Here is a 16,819-nt window from a genome sequence, read left to right as displayed (position 1 = left end):
GTCGAGCACAGCCACAGAAGTGATCCCCGGGGTGAATTTCCTATCTCCCGTCCAATCATCAAGATTATTCTTGAAGAGTGCTAATGAAGAGCGTTGTTTGAGATAGATAGGTAGTTTGTTCCAGTACAGGAATCTAGACCACTAGCATGTTGTTTATTGTGGTGACAAGGTTTAGGTCCCTACAGCGTGTAGCTCGGAGGGACTGGGATTTCTTTAAGTGAAGCATGTCCAACAGCTCTGGGTTTGACATAGCTTTGTATGTTAGGCAGAGATCGCCTCTGAGTAGGCGATATGCGATGGAGTAAAGCTGGAGTTTTTTGCGACGGTCTGTGTAGGGCATCTGTTTGAGGCCGGTAATACTCTTTGTGAGGTATTTCTGCGGACTTTCCAGTTGTTGTAGATGTCTTGCGAGGTGCATACTAAAAGGGGCACTGCATTCGATAATGGATCTAAAGAGTGATGAGTAGAGGGGAACAATGACCTCTTTTTTCCTGGATGAGAAACCTTTTGTGACGAGGTGTGCCACGTAGAAGGATTTCCTGATTACTGTGGCGATGTGATTATCAAAGGAGAGACTACTGTCCACCTGTGTCCCAAGGTCTCTTATCACACTTTTGGTGTTAAGTAGACTACCTCCTATGTGGTAGCTCATGGGTACAGAGTTTTTACCAAAACGGATGACGATGCACTTTTTGGCAGTGAGCTTGAGGCCATAGCTTTGACACCAGGCATCTGTCTCAGTGAGGCCCTTTTGTAGGATGTCCACATTGTTAGGAGTTTCGATTATGGCTCCTAGTTTGCAGTCATCTGCGAACTTCATTACCCAAAGACCTTCTGTGTTAGCCTGTACTTCAGTGAAGTAGATACCAAACAGGAGAGGAGCCAGGACTGAACCCTGTGGTACTCCACTTGTCACTGGTTGAAGTCGGATTTGGAGTATGCTACTTTCACGGTGTGGGTTATGTCAGTGAGCCAGTTGGCAACCCATCTTGTGACATAGGGATTTATACCTAGTTTAGTGAGTTTATCTATAATTCCAGAGTGGGGGATGGTGTTGAAAGCCTTGGTGAGATCTAGATAGGCTGTGCGAACCACCTTACCCTCATCTATGGCTTTGGTGACCGCTTCAAAGAAGTCTATCAGGTTTAGGAGACATGATCTGCCTTTTACAAACCCAAACTGGGCAGGGTCCAGAGTTTGGAGATTATCAGTGTCATTGTTTATAAGTTCCACGATGATACGTCTCATAGCCTTGCAGACCAGGCTCATCAGGCTAATGGGGCAGTAGTTCCCGGGGTCCGTAGTGGCTCCCACTTCATGGAGTGAGATAACCGTCACTGTCCACCATTCAGGGAGCACAAAGCCTGAGGTGAAGCTATGATTGAATATGGTACTTAGGTGGGGTGTCAGTTTGTTCTGTAGTTCGTGTAGAACACAACCTGGGATGTTGTCATGTCCCATAGATGCTGTGTTCTTGGCTTTGGAGAGTGCGTTTTTTACACGTGCAGCCATGATTACAGGAAGTTTGCATTTTTCCGGTGCAGAGATGGGCCCTTTAGGGGCTGACAGGAGGGGGTAAAGTTAGCATTGAACCTATCTGCCAGGATGTTGGCAATATCAGTTGGTTCTGTATATTTAGTGCCATTGTGCTGTAACTTAGAGCAGATCTGAGTGTTGCCATTGAGATTCTTGACATAGCTATAGAATGCTTTGTGGTTGTCTTTTGAATCAGTGGTGATTTTGTTTTCATGACATGACTAGCTTTGGAGGATTTGATGAGGGATCTCAGCTTCTTACTGAGGCTGACCAGGGAGTTCCTCCAATTATGGGATTTTATTCTTTTTTTTTTTTTTTTGCAACAGTTTCTTTCTTCTGTTGTAGAGTTTGTTTATGGCAGGGGACCACCAGATTGGCTTCCTTTTTTTTGGAGGAGAGCATCTTGGATCTGTTAGCGATTGCACAATCCATGCACTCGTGTAAGTGCTTATAAAGTGCATTTATGTAGGATTTTTTTTTTTTTGCAACAGTTTCTTTCTTCTGTTGTAGAGTTTGTTTATGGCAGGGGACCACCAGATTGGCTTCCTTTTTTTGGAGGAGAGCATCTTGGTTCTGTTAGCGATTGCACAATCCATGCACTCGTGTAAGTGCTTATAAAGTGCATTTATGTAGGATTCAGCAGTCGTACCTCTATTGTCTGTCTGCATGGATGTTGTGAAGTTTGCCAGTTCTGTCTTAAAAAGCGTGAAGTTGGCTTTGGAGAAAATTTTTACCGTTGTTTCCCTAATGGAGGTGGGGGGGGGGTGGGATGTTGATGTCTAGGGTGATTAGCTTGTGGTCGGATCTGACCAACGAGGAATTGACCTCTGGTGTGTAACACCGGTTGCCCATGCTGGTGATGACCAGGTCTAGGATATTGCTGCCACTGGTGGGGGTGTGGATAAGTTGATCCAAGGTGTTGGAATTTATGAATTCCAGGAAACATTGAGCAAAAGAGTTGGTACATGAGTAGTTTTCCCAGTTAATGGTGGGGTAGTTGAAAATGCCCATTATTAGGGTGTTAGGCTGTACCCTAACATTTTCCAGTGTATCAAGAAAGGAGGGGTGGGAATCCTGGGGCATAGTGGGGGATCTGTGGCAAGCTACAATTTGTATTGTAGTCTTGCCCAGAGTTAGTTGCACTTGGATAATCTCAGGTGCATTATGCTAAGCAAATAGTCTGGAGGTGTGGATATCCTTAATGAATATAGACATGCCTCTGACTTCAGTGTTTCGGTCCAGGTTAGGTGGCTGAAAGGTGTGGTATGAATTACAGCCTGGTAATGCAGGGGTGCTCTCTGGAGCCTTGAACTAGGTATCTGTCACTGCACAGATGTCAATGTTCTCCATTTTAAGGAGTGCCTCGAGTGAGTGCTTTTTGAGGTTTGGACTTCTAGCACTGAGTGGCATTACCCTCAGATTTTGCTTGCTTGTACCTGTTACGGTGGTGAATTTGTCATTTGAACCTTGGCTAAAAAAGGCACTATAGGGGTGACAGTACCCTTATCCAATATCCGGAATCCCAAGGGCGACAGGTGCAGGCCATCTCTGGCAAAGTATTGTGGTCTGTCGATCATGTCATCCCAGGCAGACAGATAATGGATCCCCTTAAAAGGACACCAGAAGCTTAGCCAATTGTTGAAGTCAATCATTTTGTCCTTGTACTATGGTATCATTCTGGGTGATGGCAGGATGCTACTCAGGGCTAGGGTCATACCTGCCTGGGCTACAAGATCGGACAGCTCCTCCATGTTTTTTTTCATGCTGTCCAGGGAGGTACGTCTCAGGTAATTCACACCAACATGGACAATGACAGAGTTGTATTTGTACTTGTGGCGTGACCTGAGTACGTGCATTATGTGGCGGATCCTGGCATCAGACAGGCAGCTGACAGTAACTTTCTCCTTGTTTAGCCTGGTGAGTGGAACATCAGCGTGCCTGACAATTCCATTAAAAATGTTATCAGTGACATAGTGCCCCTGGCTTAGTTAAACAATGGTAGTGGATATTCACTCCACTAAAATAACAACATAATCAGCTTTAGGTACTTGCAATACCCATGGCTGCAAGGGGGCTCCCTTAATCATCCTTGACTGTGTGAGGGCTCCACAAAAGTTGTTGCTGGTTTGGGAAAAATAAGGAGAAAAAAAGTATTAATTTACTGATTATGCTCTTTAACCTGAACAGGTCTGTGATATGACTCTCTTTGGCTAAAGCTTACATTGAACATAAGCAAGGTATACACAGAGATCAACAGCCCAGTGACTGATCTCAGTGCAAACCTTGGACTTTAAGAAAAGCTTCTGCTTCTGATTTTCAGGGATGATTTTCTTTCAAGGAGTTTTATAAACACTGGCAGAATACCAGATCATATACATTTCAACTTCTTTGCAGAAGAATTCAGTACAATACCAATAATAGCAGCATAACGGTTCAAAATCATGAACGAGTTTTACATATTACTCTAATTCAATTAAAAGTTAATAGTATAACATCTTATGCATCAACATACATTTTTTGGACAATAAGTATAAAATTCTGATGTCTGGATTTATTGACTGTCTGTAATCCTGAATGATTTACAAGCAAATAAAACTTTTTATAAAAGACAATGCAAAATTATGAGAAAAAAAATAGGAAGGTCTGTGAAATCAGGGACAATGACAGGTTTGTATTACTCCTCACTGAGTTAAAAGTGACTCACTGCTGCTGTTTGACGACTGCTAAATGCCAGTCACTGATCTTGTATGCCAGTACCAGTGTTGCACAATGTATTGCCATTTGCTAAAATAAGTACAAGTGTGTGTGTGTGTGTGTGTGTAAAACACATCAGTGATTGTTATCTGTGCACACACCCAAAATGTTACAACACATACATTATTCCTCTGTGTATCTGTAAAAAATGTAGCTAACAAGTAATTATATTTCAAAAGTAATGCACAAAATATATCACAGAACATTCAGACACTGAAATCTTCAAAGAGTGTGGGGGCCCCCTTCCCAGACTGTATAACTGGATACTGGGGCTCCCTTAATTATCCTTGACTGCGTGGGGGTCCCAAAAAAGCTGTTACTGGTTGGGGAAAAATGTATTTATTTTTCTGATTATGCTCTTCAACTTGAAAAGGGCTATGATATGACCCTGTTAGGATAAATCTGATAATGGCTTCGACTCTCGGCTACACCCATTTAGCCTTCTCTTATGTGAGTGCACAGAAAGCTGCTGTAAGTTATGTGAAGGGGCAATGTATGGTTATTACTCCTTTAATATGCATCACAGTTAAATCTTAGGGCTGTGCACATGAGGTTATTATAGGTTGTGTTTGGGCTGGGACAGTGTGGTCATTGTTTCTTTCACTTTTCTCACAGACCTCAGAGGTGTACAAAGAAGTTTACTACAGCTTGTGCAGGAGCAGCGTGCTGTCTAGGGGCAACAATTACTATAATCATTATTTTTTTCACTTTCCTCACAAACACACATCAGACATACATACAGGTGGCTGCCTTTGAGGGTTAGGAGTGAGGACTAAGGAGGCATACTATGTATATATATATATATATATATATATATATATATATATATATATATATATATGTGTCAACAGTCACTTGAAATACATGACTGTAGCAATTTGAACCTCTGCTTTCATCCCAGTCTAACACCAGAGGGATACATATGCAGTCTTTTTGTTGGGGGGGGGGGGTTAGGAAGACAGGCAGGTCCCAGATAGGACCTGCGTGTCCAGACAACAACTGGCTTATTAGTTTATTGTGACATAACCCAAAAAACAAACTGTTGACTCCAATAAAGGCTGTCCCTCGAAAAGTGTTCCTCTTTTCAGGGGAACAGGTCGATCACACGTACTTCATTTCACCAGTAAACACACATGGAAAATCCAAGAATTAGAATTTATTCACACACAAAACATAAAAAATAAAATTGTGGATTAAGTGCTTTCATCTCCACTGGGGAGATTTCATCAGATTCAACATTCAAGAAGCCGTGCACATTTTATATCAAACCACCTTTCATTTCATTGGCCAGTCAATTAAAATAATTTCATCACTTGTAACTATTAACTAATAAAGTGCTTGGTACATTTAAAGTGCTTAATACCTTTAAATATAGCAGCGTTCCTTAGTATTACATAAAATTACAGGTTTGTGTTATAAAACAAAACTCATAATATTTTTTTAAATAAAAGTTTATAGAACTGTAAAACGGTTGGTATACAGAATGTTACCATCCTAAGCCATAATAACAGAAACTGTTGCAGGGACCCTAACTCTGAAAGCACAAAAAAATAATCTCAAGTACTATGATACATAAAGTACTGTAACAGATGAACAACAATACACTTATAAAACAGATTAAAAAACTAATTAAAAAAACTAATATATATAAATAAATGTGTACATATAAATACAAACAAAAATAAATGTGTATAAATATAAAATTGTGTGCACATATATATATATATATATATATATATATATATATATATGTGTGTGTGTGTGTGTGTGTGTGTGTGTGAAGTGTGTAAAACATGGATATGGTTGGATAACACACATTATATAAATTTGTAACCTTAGCGTATCTGTTATAGGTCTGATCCTTTGGGGTTGGATGCTAATAATTCAAGAGCTGGGGTAATAGATATGTGATCGTTTAACCCTGGCCTGTTGCATGCATTCAACCTCAACTGCCAAACCATTTCCCGAAATTCTAATCGGGTCTCCCAATCACCCCCCTCTCACTCTATTTTAATTTCTCCAATACCCAGAATTTGTAATCGGCCATTTTGCACGTTAATGAATGTCTGTATAGAGTTTTTTGAAAAACACAGAGATGGTATTAAAATACAATTATATCTACTTTCAAGGAGAATTGTATCACCAAACAGATGCGATTGCCATGGGGTCTTCCTGTCCCCATATATGCCAACATTATTATGTTATATTGGGAAAAAACACTTTGTATTTAATTCAGAGTATTATAAATACATCCTTGGTTACTATCAATTTTTGGATGATTATTTATGGCAAGGAATTAATAAGTTGATCCCAGATTTTATGGACTATTTGAACCACACTATGGTGTTTTTTTTACAATTTATACATGAATTAGGGGTAGATGAGACCCACTATTTGGATGTGAAGTTATCCAAAGATTATATTAAAAAAAAGCCTACAGGTCTGGTATATATAGAAAAGAGTGTTTTTCTAACTCATACTTGCACTATGAGAGTGACCACCCATATACCCTTAAACGTAATATTATAAAGGGACAAATGGTTAGAATTGCAAGGATGACATCAAATAAAACAGACTTTATGAATGAAATTGATTATGTCCACACCCTGTTTGGGGAAAGAGGGTACCCGGACAATTTAATCAACCCCATCAAAAGAATTGTTGTACAGGGGTGGGGATTCACCTACCTATCACTATTGATTAGTGGAGAAATAGTTGTTGCCAAGAGAGTTTTGAGGGGGACCAAACAGATTGTATCACAACTGCCATATTTGACACTGACACACTATGCCAATGTTGGGTGGGTGAAGAAATGTATAAACGATACTTGGGATATATTTAGAAAGATGCCCACCAGGGTGGATTTTTTTCTGAAACCACTGAGATACAGTTTTAAAAGGAATTATAATTTAAAGAATATACTTGAAAAGAAAAAGGGAGTTAGTAGAGAGGGGGCATGTCCTAAACTTGGTACCTTCAAATGTGACAGGTGCTTCCAATGTCCCTTTATATTGGGAACGAAAGATCTAGACATATCCAGCATTTGTTACAAATTTAGGAGTAAAACATACTCCACTTGTTATACCAAAGGAGTGGTGTATTTTGTTTACTGTACTGTATGTTGGTCATATTACACTGGGAAGGAGAGCAACTTGAGATTACGTATATATGAGCATATGTATGACATTAACAGAAAGAGTGAGAACAACACTCTATACAGACATTCATTAACAGGCAAAATGGCTGATTACAAATTCTGGGTATTGGAGGAAGTAAAACAGAGTGGGGGGGGGGTGATTGGGAGACCCAATTAAAATTTCGGGAAATGGTTTGGCAGTTGAGGTTGGATGCATGCAACAGCCCAGGGTTAAATGATCACATATCTATTACACCAGCTCTAAAATTATTAGCATCCAACCCCAAAAGATCAGACCTATAACATATACGCTAAGGTTACACATTTATATAATGTATGTTATCCAACCATATCCATGTTTTACACACATATTACACATACATTTTCCAAAATTTTATACACACAATTTTATATTTATACATATTATTTACTTTTATATTTGTATTTGTATGTACACATATTTATTAATATTTATTAGTTTTTTCAATTAATCTTTGAATCTGTTTCAGAAGTGTATTGTTGTTCATTTATTACAGTACTTTATGTATCATAGTATTTGAGATTATTTTTTGTGCTTTCATAGTTGTTAGGGTCCCTGCAACAGTTTCTATTATTATGGCTTAGGATGGTAACATTCTGTATACCAACCGTTTTACAGTTTTATAAAGTTTTTTTTTTTTTTTTTTTTTTTTTTTTTTAAATATTATGAATTTTGTTTTATAACACAAACCTGTAATTTTATGTAATACTAAGGAACACTGCTATATTTAAAGGTATTAAGCACTTTAAATGTACCAAGCACTTTATTACTTAATAATTACCAGTGATGAAATTATTTTAAATTAATTGATTGGCCAATGAAATGAAAGGTGGCTTGATATAAAATGTGCACAGCTTCTTAAATGTTGATTCTGATGAAGTCTCCCGAGTAGAGATGAAAGTGCTTAACCCACAATTTTATTTTATTTTTTGTGTGTGAATAAATTCTAATTCTTGGATTTTCCATGGGTGTTTACAAGTGAAGTGAAGTACTTATGATCGACCTGTTTCCCTGAAAAGAGGAACATTTTGGAGGGACAGCCTTTATTGGAGTCAACAGTTTGTTTGTTTTTTGGTTTATGTGATTTGTGCAATTTGTATTTATTGTGAGATACTATTGGGTCATCTTTTAACATAAAGCTTTGGGTACAACTTATGTCTTCTTTGAAAGAAAAAAAAATAAAACTGATTTTTTTTTTCTTATTCATGTTTTTTGTTTATGTCACCACTGGATTAAAAAGCTGGGAAATGTTCTAAAATATATCCCAAAACATCTATAACCCTATGGCTTCTTGGGCCCTGGCTTTTTTGAGTTATTTCCTAAATGGTTATTACTGTGCTTACTTGGTCAGGAAAGGTGTGTTGAAAGGATGCAAGGAAATCTAAAGCTGAACAGGAACATAATTTATATCCTTAATCATAATTTCTGTTTAAGTCATCATTGGATTAAAAGTTTGTGTAAAAAGAAAAAAAATTAAAATGCACTTCAGAGCATAATATAGAAAATTACGGCTTCTTGAAAAGCTGAAGAGTAAGGCAAACTGTGAGAATAGGAAGCCCAAGGTGAAGGAAAACAGGGGAAGACTGGTGTGTTTGTGTGTGTGTGTGTTGGGGGTGACTAAAACAGTAGGCTTAGGACGCCATTTCACTTAACTCCAAACCTACAGTTGCTGCAATGTATCACTGTTGCAACTAAATGCCAGTAACTGTAAATGTCCCTTTGTGAGATGGGCCAACATAGTGTGGTAAATCGGCCTGTTGTAATTTAAGAGCATTCTAGCTACAGGTCAATCAGTGCTTACTACTCCTAAAAGTTTGCAGCATGAACTAAAAGGTTGCTTGGGAGCAGTGGCAGTGACAGGGTGATATGTAGACTGTAAGTGCCCAGGGAGCCAACAACGTGACATCTGCTGGGGGCCCCGAAAATGTTAACACCGGCCCTGAATCTATTCCTTGCAAAATTTGTTTTTCTGGCAAATTGTTATGGATTTATTACAAAATGACAAGCATGTCAGTTTCAGATTTCATATCCTTCAGAAAACGCTTGCTGATTCAAATCTTGCTATTTTCAACAACATTTTAAGTATTTAACAGAAATATTTAGAATCTGTTCCTGAAAAGCCGTGGTGGTGCAGCGATAGCGTTGTCGCCTCACAGCAAGAGGTTCTCCCGTTCGATTCTCGGCTGGAGCGCCTTCTGTGTGGAGTATGCATGTCCTCCCTGCAGTCAAGTGGCGTTCAAAAGACATGCGTGAATGGGCGTGCCTTCGTTGAAGGTTGGCCGTCAGGCTGGCACCTCAGCACCGTAAAAATCAACTGCCAATCATTAGCGGACCAGACTTCTGCTGTGGTGACCCCTAACCGGGAAAAGCCGAAAGAAAACAACAACTTAGAATCTGTTCCTGATCTTTGATTCTTGATCTAAGTTGCTTACAGGGCAGAATAGAGTTGCAGTAGGTTGTACTATATGGTTCTGACAAACAGAATTTGTGTGTCATTTTGTATTTACTCATTCACTTGATTTTAAGCAGGTACCCAAGGTTGATAGTCGTATAAGGGCTGTAATTGATGGTCACTTCTGTGTTTGTGTGTCATACCTCTCAACCTTTTAAGAGTAAGAAATCTGGACAAAGCCTAAAATAATAATGGGATAAAGGCACAAAAATAGGGACAGATTTGAAAGAAAAATGTATGTCATTATTTAATGACTTTAATCCTCAGTGATTTGACAGAAAGCTACACATTTTATGAGGAATGGACCAAAAATATGAAGCAGAAATCTGCACATTCTGTGAAAGTTTGGACAGTTGAGATGTGTGGCATTGGTTTGTCAATAGGGGAGTATGTGCATGAGTGTGATCAGGTAAAGATGTGTGTGTGATATGATTGCTGAATGTCAGTATGCTTTATGTGTAGTTATGACAGTGTATGTGTGTGTGTGTGTGTGTGTGTGTGTGTGTGTGTGTGTGTGTGTGTGTGTGTGTGTGTGTGTGTGTGTATGTGCGTGTTTGAGTGAATGGGGTGGTGCCAGCTTTAAAGCAGTACTATGGCCTCCAGCAATGTACTGTTATAAAAAATTAACCACTCTATCACTGCAAAATGTATTTCACTTTATTCCTGCACAATTTGCCACTTGGTTTTAAACAAACTTTCCATGGTATGTATGTATCACTGCAAAAAAAAAAAAAAAGTTCTTACACTATTTTCCCACTTTTTCATGCCTGTTAGGAGGTAGAGTAGCTAAATAAAATAAACCCAGTTGCTAGTAAATGACAGAGAATGAGAGAGAAACAGAATGGAAGTGACAAAACTGGGATGTTACCTTGAGTAAAGCAGTTATTTTGTGTGGTGGAGGTACTTTGCAAAATGCATATAAAATATTTAAGTAAAGTTCTACAGTGCATTGCAAAGCATCTTATACCCATTGCTTTGAGGGCACTGTGTCCCACACCCAACATGACACCTGTCATGTTATATAACGTTTTCCATCATCCTCAACCCCTTTTTCCCCATTTTGCACATGGGGTTGGGGCTGTCACTTCAACAGTGACAATCATTTCAAGACATGGTTTACATGTCCGAATGGCTAGCCCTGCAGCAGTAGTTTATCCGTACCACTCACTCGCACCTTCGGTCAATTTAGTGTGTCCAATCCACCTACTACATGTCTTTGGAATGTAGGAGGAAACTAGGGCACCCGGAGGAAACCCACGCAACCACAGGGAGGACATGCAGACTTTGCACAGAAGGCACTCCGGCCAAGAATCAAACTGCAGAACCTCTTGCTGTGAGGCAACAACGGCAACAGCTGCACCACCATGGCTGTCCCATATGTTATACAACATACATTAAATATATATATATATATATATATATATATATATATATATATATATATATATATATATAAAGTTTTTTTCTGCAAAATTCACACATTTTCAAAATTACACAAAAATATTATTTGAAATACCAAGAAAACATTCTCTATTTTACCTTTGTGGTATGATGAATGACCACACAGCACAGAAAAGGCACTGAAAAACAAAGTCTAATATATTCATAATGCTTTGCTTGTTACATTTACATTTTTCTGCTCTACTGAATACATTTTTCCAAGCCTAATTTTTGCTACAAGAATATACATTCCACAAAAAAAACTGTATTTTTAGCATCTAGGTACATGACAAAACTGAAGACATTCTATACAAACAAGTAGAGGTTCCTCAAGTCTCTAAAATTCATTGTCTGGGTGTTACAGTTCACTGAAGTGCCAATCTGTAATCAAATCTGGTCATTTTCCCCTCAGTTCTACCTTGCCATGTTGATCATTTACAAATCCTTATGCATAAGTCTTGAAAAGCAATTCAAACTGACTCTCTGTAATTAAAAATAATCCAGCACTAAAGTTAAAACTACTACATAGGAGTTTTCAGGAGTAGGTTATATTATTAGCAAGCAGATATAGCAGGAATCCTCTGCTGTTATGAAAAATATTGTTTCATAATTTCATTTGTGCAGTACACTTCCAAAAATACTTGGCACGTTATTTTGAAAACCTCACAGCACTTAGTACTGTAGTTTAGCTCCTGGCTCACTATCTTCTGTGTGGGATTGTCATGTTTTCCCTGTGTCCACATGGGGTTTGACCAAATGCACCACTTTCCTGCCTCATCCTAAGATAAGCAGTACCTGAAATGGCATTCCTAAAACCTGGCTGAAGGTGTGAATGCAGTGCAAGTTTGAGTATGCGAATGTGTGTATTTGTGTGTGTGTGTGTGTCCTACAATAAACTGGCATCCTGTTTATAATAGCCTAGTATAAACCTATGAACCTATCTGCCCTAAGGCATTAATAAGCCTAGCCCAAATTTTTGTGGCTTACGCCACCCCTTATATGAAAAAATACTGTGCCCATTAGTTTGCTGTGCCTCTGTCCAGCAGTGACACAGAGATGATTCCCGGGGTAAACCTATGATCTCCCATCCACAGGTCTAGATTTCTCTTGAACAGAGTCAGCGAGGTGCTCTGCCTCACATGGACCGGGATTTTATTCCACAGCATAGGGAGTCTCTGAGTGATAAATCTATCCCTCCAGCGCGTTCTATTTATATCCGTGCTAAGGTTTAAGTCGCTTGCTCTAGTGGTTTTGGTGGATTTGGATTTTTTGAGGTGGAGCATGTCCATTAATTCGGGTTGGACATGGCCTTGTATGTCAGGCACATGTCACCTCTGAGCAGGCGGTATGCGTCTGAATAGAGCTGGTGTTTCTTCAATCTGGCAGCATATGACAGATTTTGGAGTCCTTTATCCTTTTGGTGAGGAACTTTTGGGGTCTCTCCAATTGCTGCAGATGTCGGGTGAGATACATCCCGAATGGGGCATTGTACTCGATCATTGGTCTGATAAGTGAAGAGTACAGGGGAACAATGACCTCACTAGATCTGGATGTGAATCCCTTCATGATCAGGTGGGCAATGTAGAAGGTCTTTCTAACCACTTTAGCAACGTGAGTGTCAAAGAAAGGCCACTGTCAACCTGGGTCCCCAGGTCCCTGATAACCTCTTCTGTGCTTAGTGGATTGCCACCTATATGGTAGCTTGGGGTTACCTTGTTTTTCCCGAAGGGTATGACTATACATTTTTGGCGTTTAACTTCAGGCCATGGCTCTGGCACCAGCTATCTGTTTCCGTGAGTCCCTTCTGAAGGATATCCGTGTCCGATGCACTTTCCACTATGGCCCAGTTTGCAGTCGTCTGCAAACTTTGTCAGCCAAAGTCCTCCCATGTTGGCCTGTACTTCTGAGAAGTAGATGCCAAACAATAGGGGCCAAGGACCGAGCCCTGTGGGACACCACTTGTGACCGGCTTGGAGTCTGACACAGCGCCAGCAACTCTAACCCTGTGGGTTCTGTCCTTAAGCCAGTTTGCAACCCATCTTGTGACATATGGGTTTACATTTAAGCTGGTAAGTTTTCTACAATACCGAGTGGGGTATTGTGTGAAAGCCTTGCAAGGTCAAGGTAGGCTGTATGGACTGCCTTTCCCTCATCAATGGCCTTGGTGACTGTTTCGAAGAAGTCGACCAAGTTCAAAAGGCATGATCTTCCCTTGACAAAGCCAAACTGGGTCGGGTCCAATGTCTGCAAGTCTCCTATATCTTTGTTTATGAGCTCCATTATGATCCTCTCCATAGCTTTGCAGACTAGACTTGTTAAGCTTATGGGGCGGTAATTACCAGGGTCCGTAGAGGCGCCGCCTTTGTGGAGTGGGACCACAGTTGCCGTACGCCACTCCTTGTTTTTCGAACATGCTCTTTGTGCTGGGAAAGGCACTTGATCCTTGTTGTGAACCTGAATTGAATTAAGTAGCTAACTGGAAAAATTAGCAAATGAATAATAACTCTGCAGAGTAAAAAAAAAAAACTCTTCTGAACTATAGCTACAAAACTGAGTCTCAATAAATAGCATTCACTATGAATAGTACTGTAAATACTGCACAAATAGAAACCACAGCCCACATTTCCCCAGAGAAAGTAATACAGGCCGTGACCTACCAAGTCAATCAATTAAGGAAAAAATAAGAATAAGTGAACCAGAAACTCACCTGGCCTTCTTCTTCATCTTCTTTAATTTTCTTTCCATTTTCTTACTGACTTCATCTTCAGAAAGAATGTAGAACAACTCCAATAAGCAATCTGTTCCCTGTATAAGTTAAATAAATACATGAATAAAGTTACAGTTAGTCTGGAGCCAAGAAATTTTCTTTACACCACACTGATCTGCTAGCCAACAGTAGTTCCTCTGCTTCATTTAACAAGTTGCACATAAATCTGCCAAATCTCACTGTGCTAGTGAAAAGGAAGACATCTCTAGATTCTGCACAGAACAGACAGCTACATCTACAAACACACTCACAAAACTGCTTCTGCTTCAGGCTCCACGGCAAGAAAGACTGATGTAATGGCTTCGGCTGTCACCCTTTATAGCCCTGATGACCTGCCATCAGCCACAGTGTCTGAACAGCCGATGCAGGAGGGAAATCCTTTACTCTGGTAATTCAGGCTGGCCGAGGGCTACCCATCAGGGATAACCCACAAGTAATGGCTGCAACAGTGAAACACAAAGAACATAAAAAAGTGACTGAGATGATTAAGAAGCAGCTTTTCTCAAATTGAAATTAGTGGACAAGTGAGACAGAGCTGTAAAGCACCAATCAAACTGAATGTAGTGCCCACATATAAACTGTAGTTCTGTACAAAGAAATGAGATGAAAAAGACTGAAAATTTGTTGCCTGTGTTAAATTGGTAGGAGGGCTGTAACTGCATAAATTCCACTTTATGTATGTCACAAATGTTTAAAAGATCACTGAATGGACCTAAGAAGTGATTCTAAGACCGACCATGTTTGCTCTTATATTAATTAATTTACTGACATTTGATTATCGGGAAAGTCCTATGGAGTAGGAGTCCATTTTCAGCTGAGGCCTGGGGAGAAATGCTCCAAAGTATTACAAAACCTTTTAAGAACAATTACAGTCCTTAAAAAATAAAAAAAACAAACAACTTCAGTTTAGATGATCTTCTTCTTTCAGCTTTTCCCGGCTGGGGGTCACCACAACGGATCACCTGTCTGCTCATGATTGGCAGTAGAGTTTTACGTTGTCGAGTTGCCAGCCCGGCGCCCAACCTTCCACAGAAGGCACACACACACACACACACACACACACACACACACACACACACACACACACACACACACACACACATACCTAGGGCCAAGTTAGAGTGTCCAATCCACCTACAGCATGTCTTTGGGATGTGGGAGGAAACCGGAGCACCGGTGGAAACCCATGCGACCACAGGGAGGACATGCAGACTCCGCACAGAAGGCACCCCAGCCAAGGATCGAACCAGAAAACCTCTTGCTGTGAGGCAACAATGCTAACTGCCACACTACCATGGCCGCCCTAGTTTAATTATACCAAATTAATGAAAATGGAAACATTTGTTAAGAACAGATACAAGTTTTATATGACATTTAATATTTAGAGAAATTTTATCAAGTAAATATTTTTATCAAAATATGAATATCTGTATAAACATTCATTGATGCTAGCTCTACATATTTAATATTTAGAGAAATTTTATCAAGTAAATATTTTTAGCAAAATATTAATATCTGTATAAACATTCATTGATGCTAGCTCTGTGTCTTATAAAGCAGCTCTGTGTAGTATACAGTGAGAGGTATTTTAAATGTGAGGTGTGGAGAGTTTTATCAATAAATGATGTATATGCTAGTGATACTAAAGTATGACAGTACTTTTATTTTGGTTGTAATGTATCTAGGCTTTACACGGTTACATAAGAAAGGCTGGAAAGCAGCAGGTTAAACAATGCAATACTGTGATTTGCTGTTTGCTAGGGGGGATGTAAATGTGTACTGATAATATTATATACAGAATTAAAATACAATTTCCTCATGTTTTCAAAAATATTTTATTAAAGGAATTTATTAGAACAGTATAATTTACAAACAAAATCAGTAATACAATAGCAAGACATTTACAGTTGTACTAACATCAACATCATTACAAAAACTTGTCTTTGCAGATAATTTCATTTTTTTTTATAGAAGTGTATATCCAGATTAATGTTCTTAATTTAAGATACAGAAAATATCTTTTTAAGCAAACTGACTTAAAAAGAGAACAAAAATAATGAAACACATTTTTTGTTCTTGTCTTCACTGTCAATCATTAGATTGCCTCCTCGATCTACTATGTGGTCCTTGGCTTCCTACTTCAGTTTTTCTATCCATAACACCCAGAAATGCCAAGGCGGCAGGGAATAGCCTGCAATGGATGGCCCGCAAAGCCTGTGCCACTTACTTCTACAAAGAGTGTTTCCTCTAAATAGCTCTGCCCCATGTAACATGGTAGGAGTGGATGTCTTCTTGGTATCCACCAATGAAAAAGCATTACATAGTGTGCCCACAAGGGCAAGCAAACCCCACCCTCACCTGGGACAGGCACATCCACACCCTTTCACTCCTTTCCCTCCCTGCCAGACTCTTCCAATCTCAAGAATGCTAACTGAACCCCAGTAATAAGGAGGGGCAGTCACGGCTACATCCCTGAATGAAAATGAACATGAAACATGATAATCCTTTCTTATATCTGCAAAGTAACAAGTGGGTAGGGATGCGATCCATTAGCATCTGCTTTTAACTGAAAACAAGCTGTCAGCAGGTGCAAGAAATTAAATAAGACAGCTCTGAAAGTACAGTTTTGTACCTACCATAAATGTAGATGTCCGATAGATATGCAACTGCAGTCCTGACATATGGGTTGTCCTA

At 39.4% G+C, this 16,819-nt stretch overlaps 1 protein-coding gene across 1 annotated transcript in view; it reads right to left on the bottom strand.

Moving 5' to 3' along the window:
- The window catches only part of WDR3 (WD repeat domain 3), a gene marked incomplete at its 5' end in the record, with an annotated part of 1,037,507 nt that overhangs the window by 767,517 nt on the left and 253,171 nt on the right, over positions 1-16,819 (bottom strand). The window contains 1 exon segment of the mRNA XM_044071482.1: positions 14,066-14,163. Within this exon segment, the coding sequence (XP_043927417.1) occupies positions 14,066-14,163 (98 nt within the window).

The sequence above is a fragment of the Protopterus annectens genome, chromosome 5.part0, assembly GCF_019279795.1.
Source record: "Protopterus annectens isolate FY-2018-M chromosome 5.part0, PAN1.0, whole genome shotgun sequence".
Taxonomy (NCBI): Eukaryota; Metazoa; Chordata; order Ceratodontiformes; family Protopteridae; genus Protopterus; species Protopterus annectens.
Note: the sequence above shows the minus strand (reverse complement) of the source record. Positions and strands in the feature narration are given on the sequence as shown.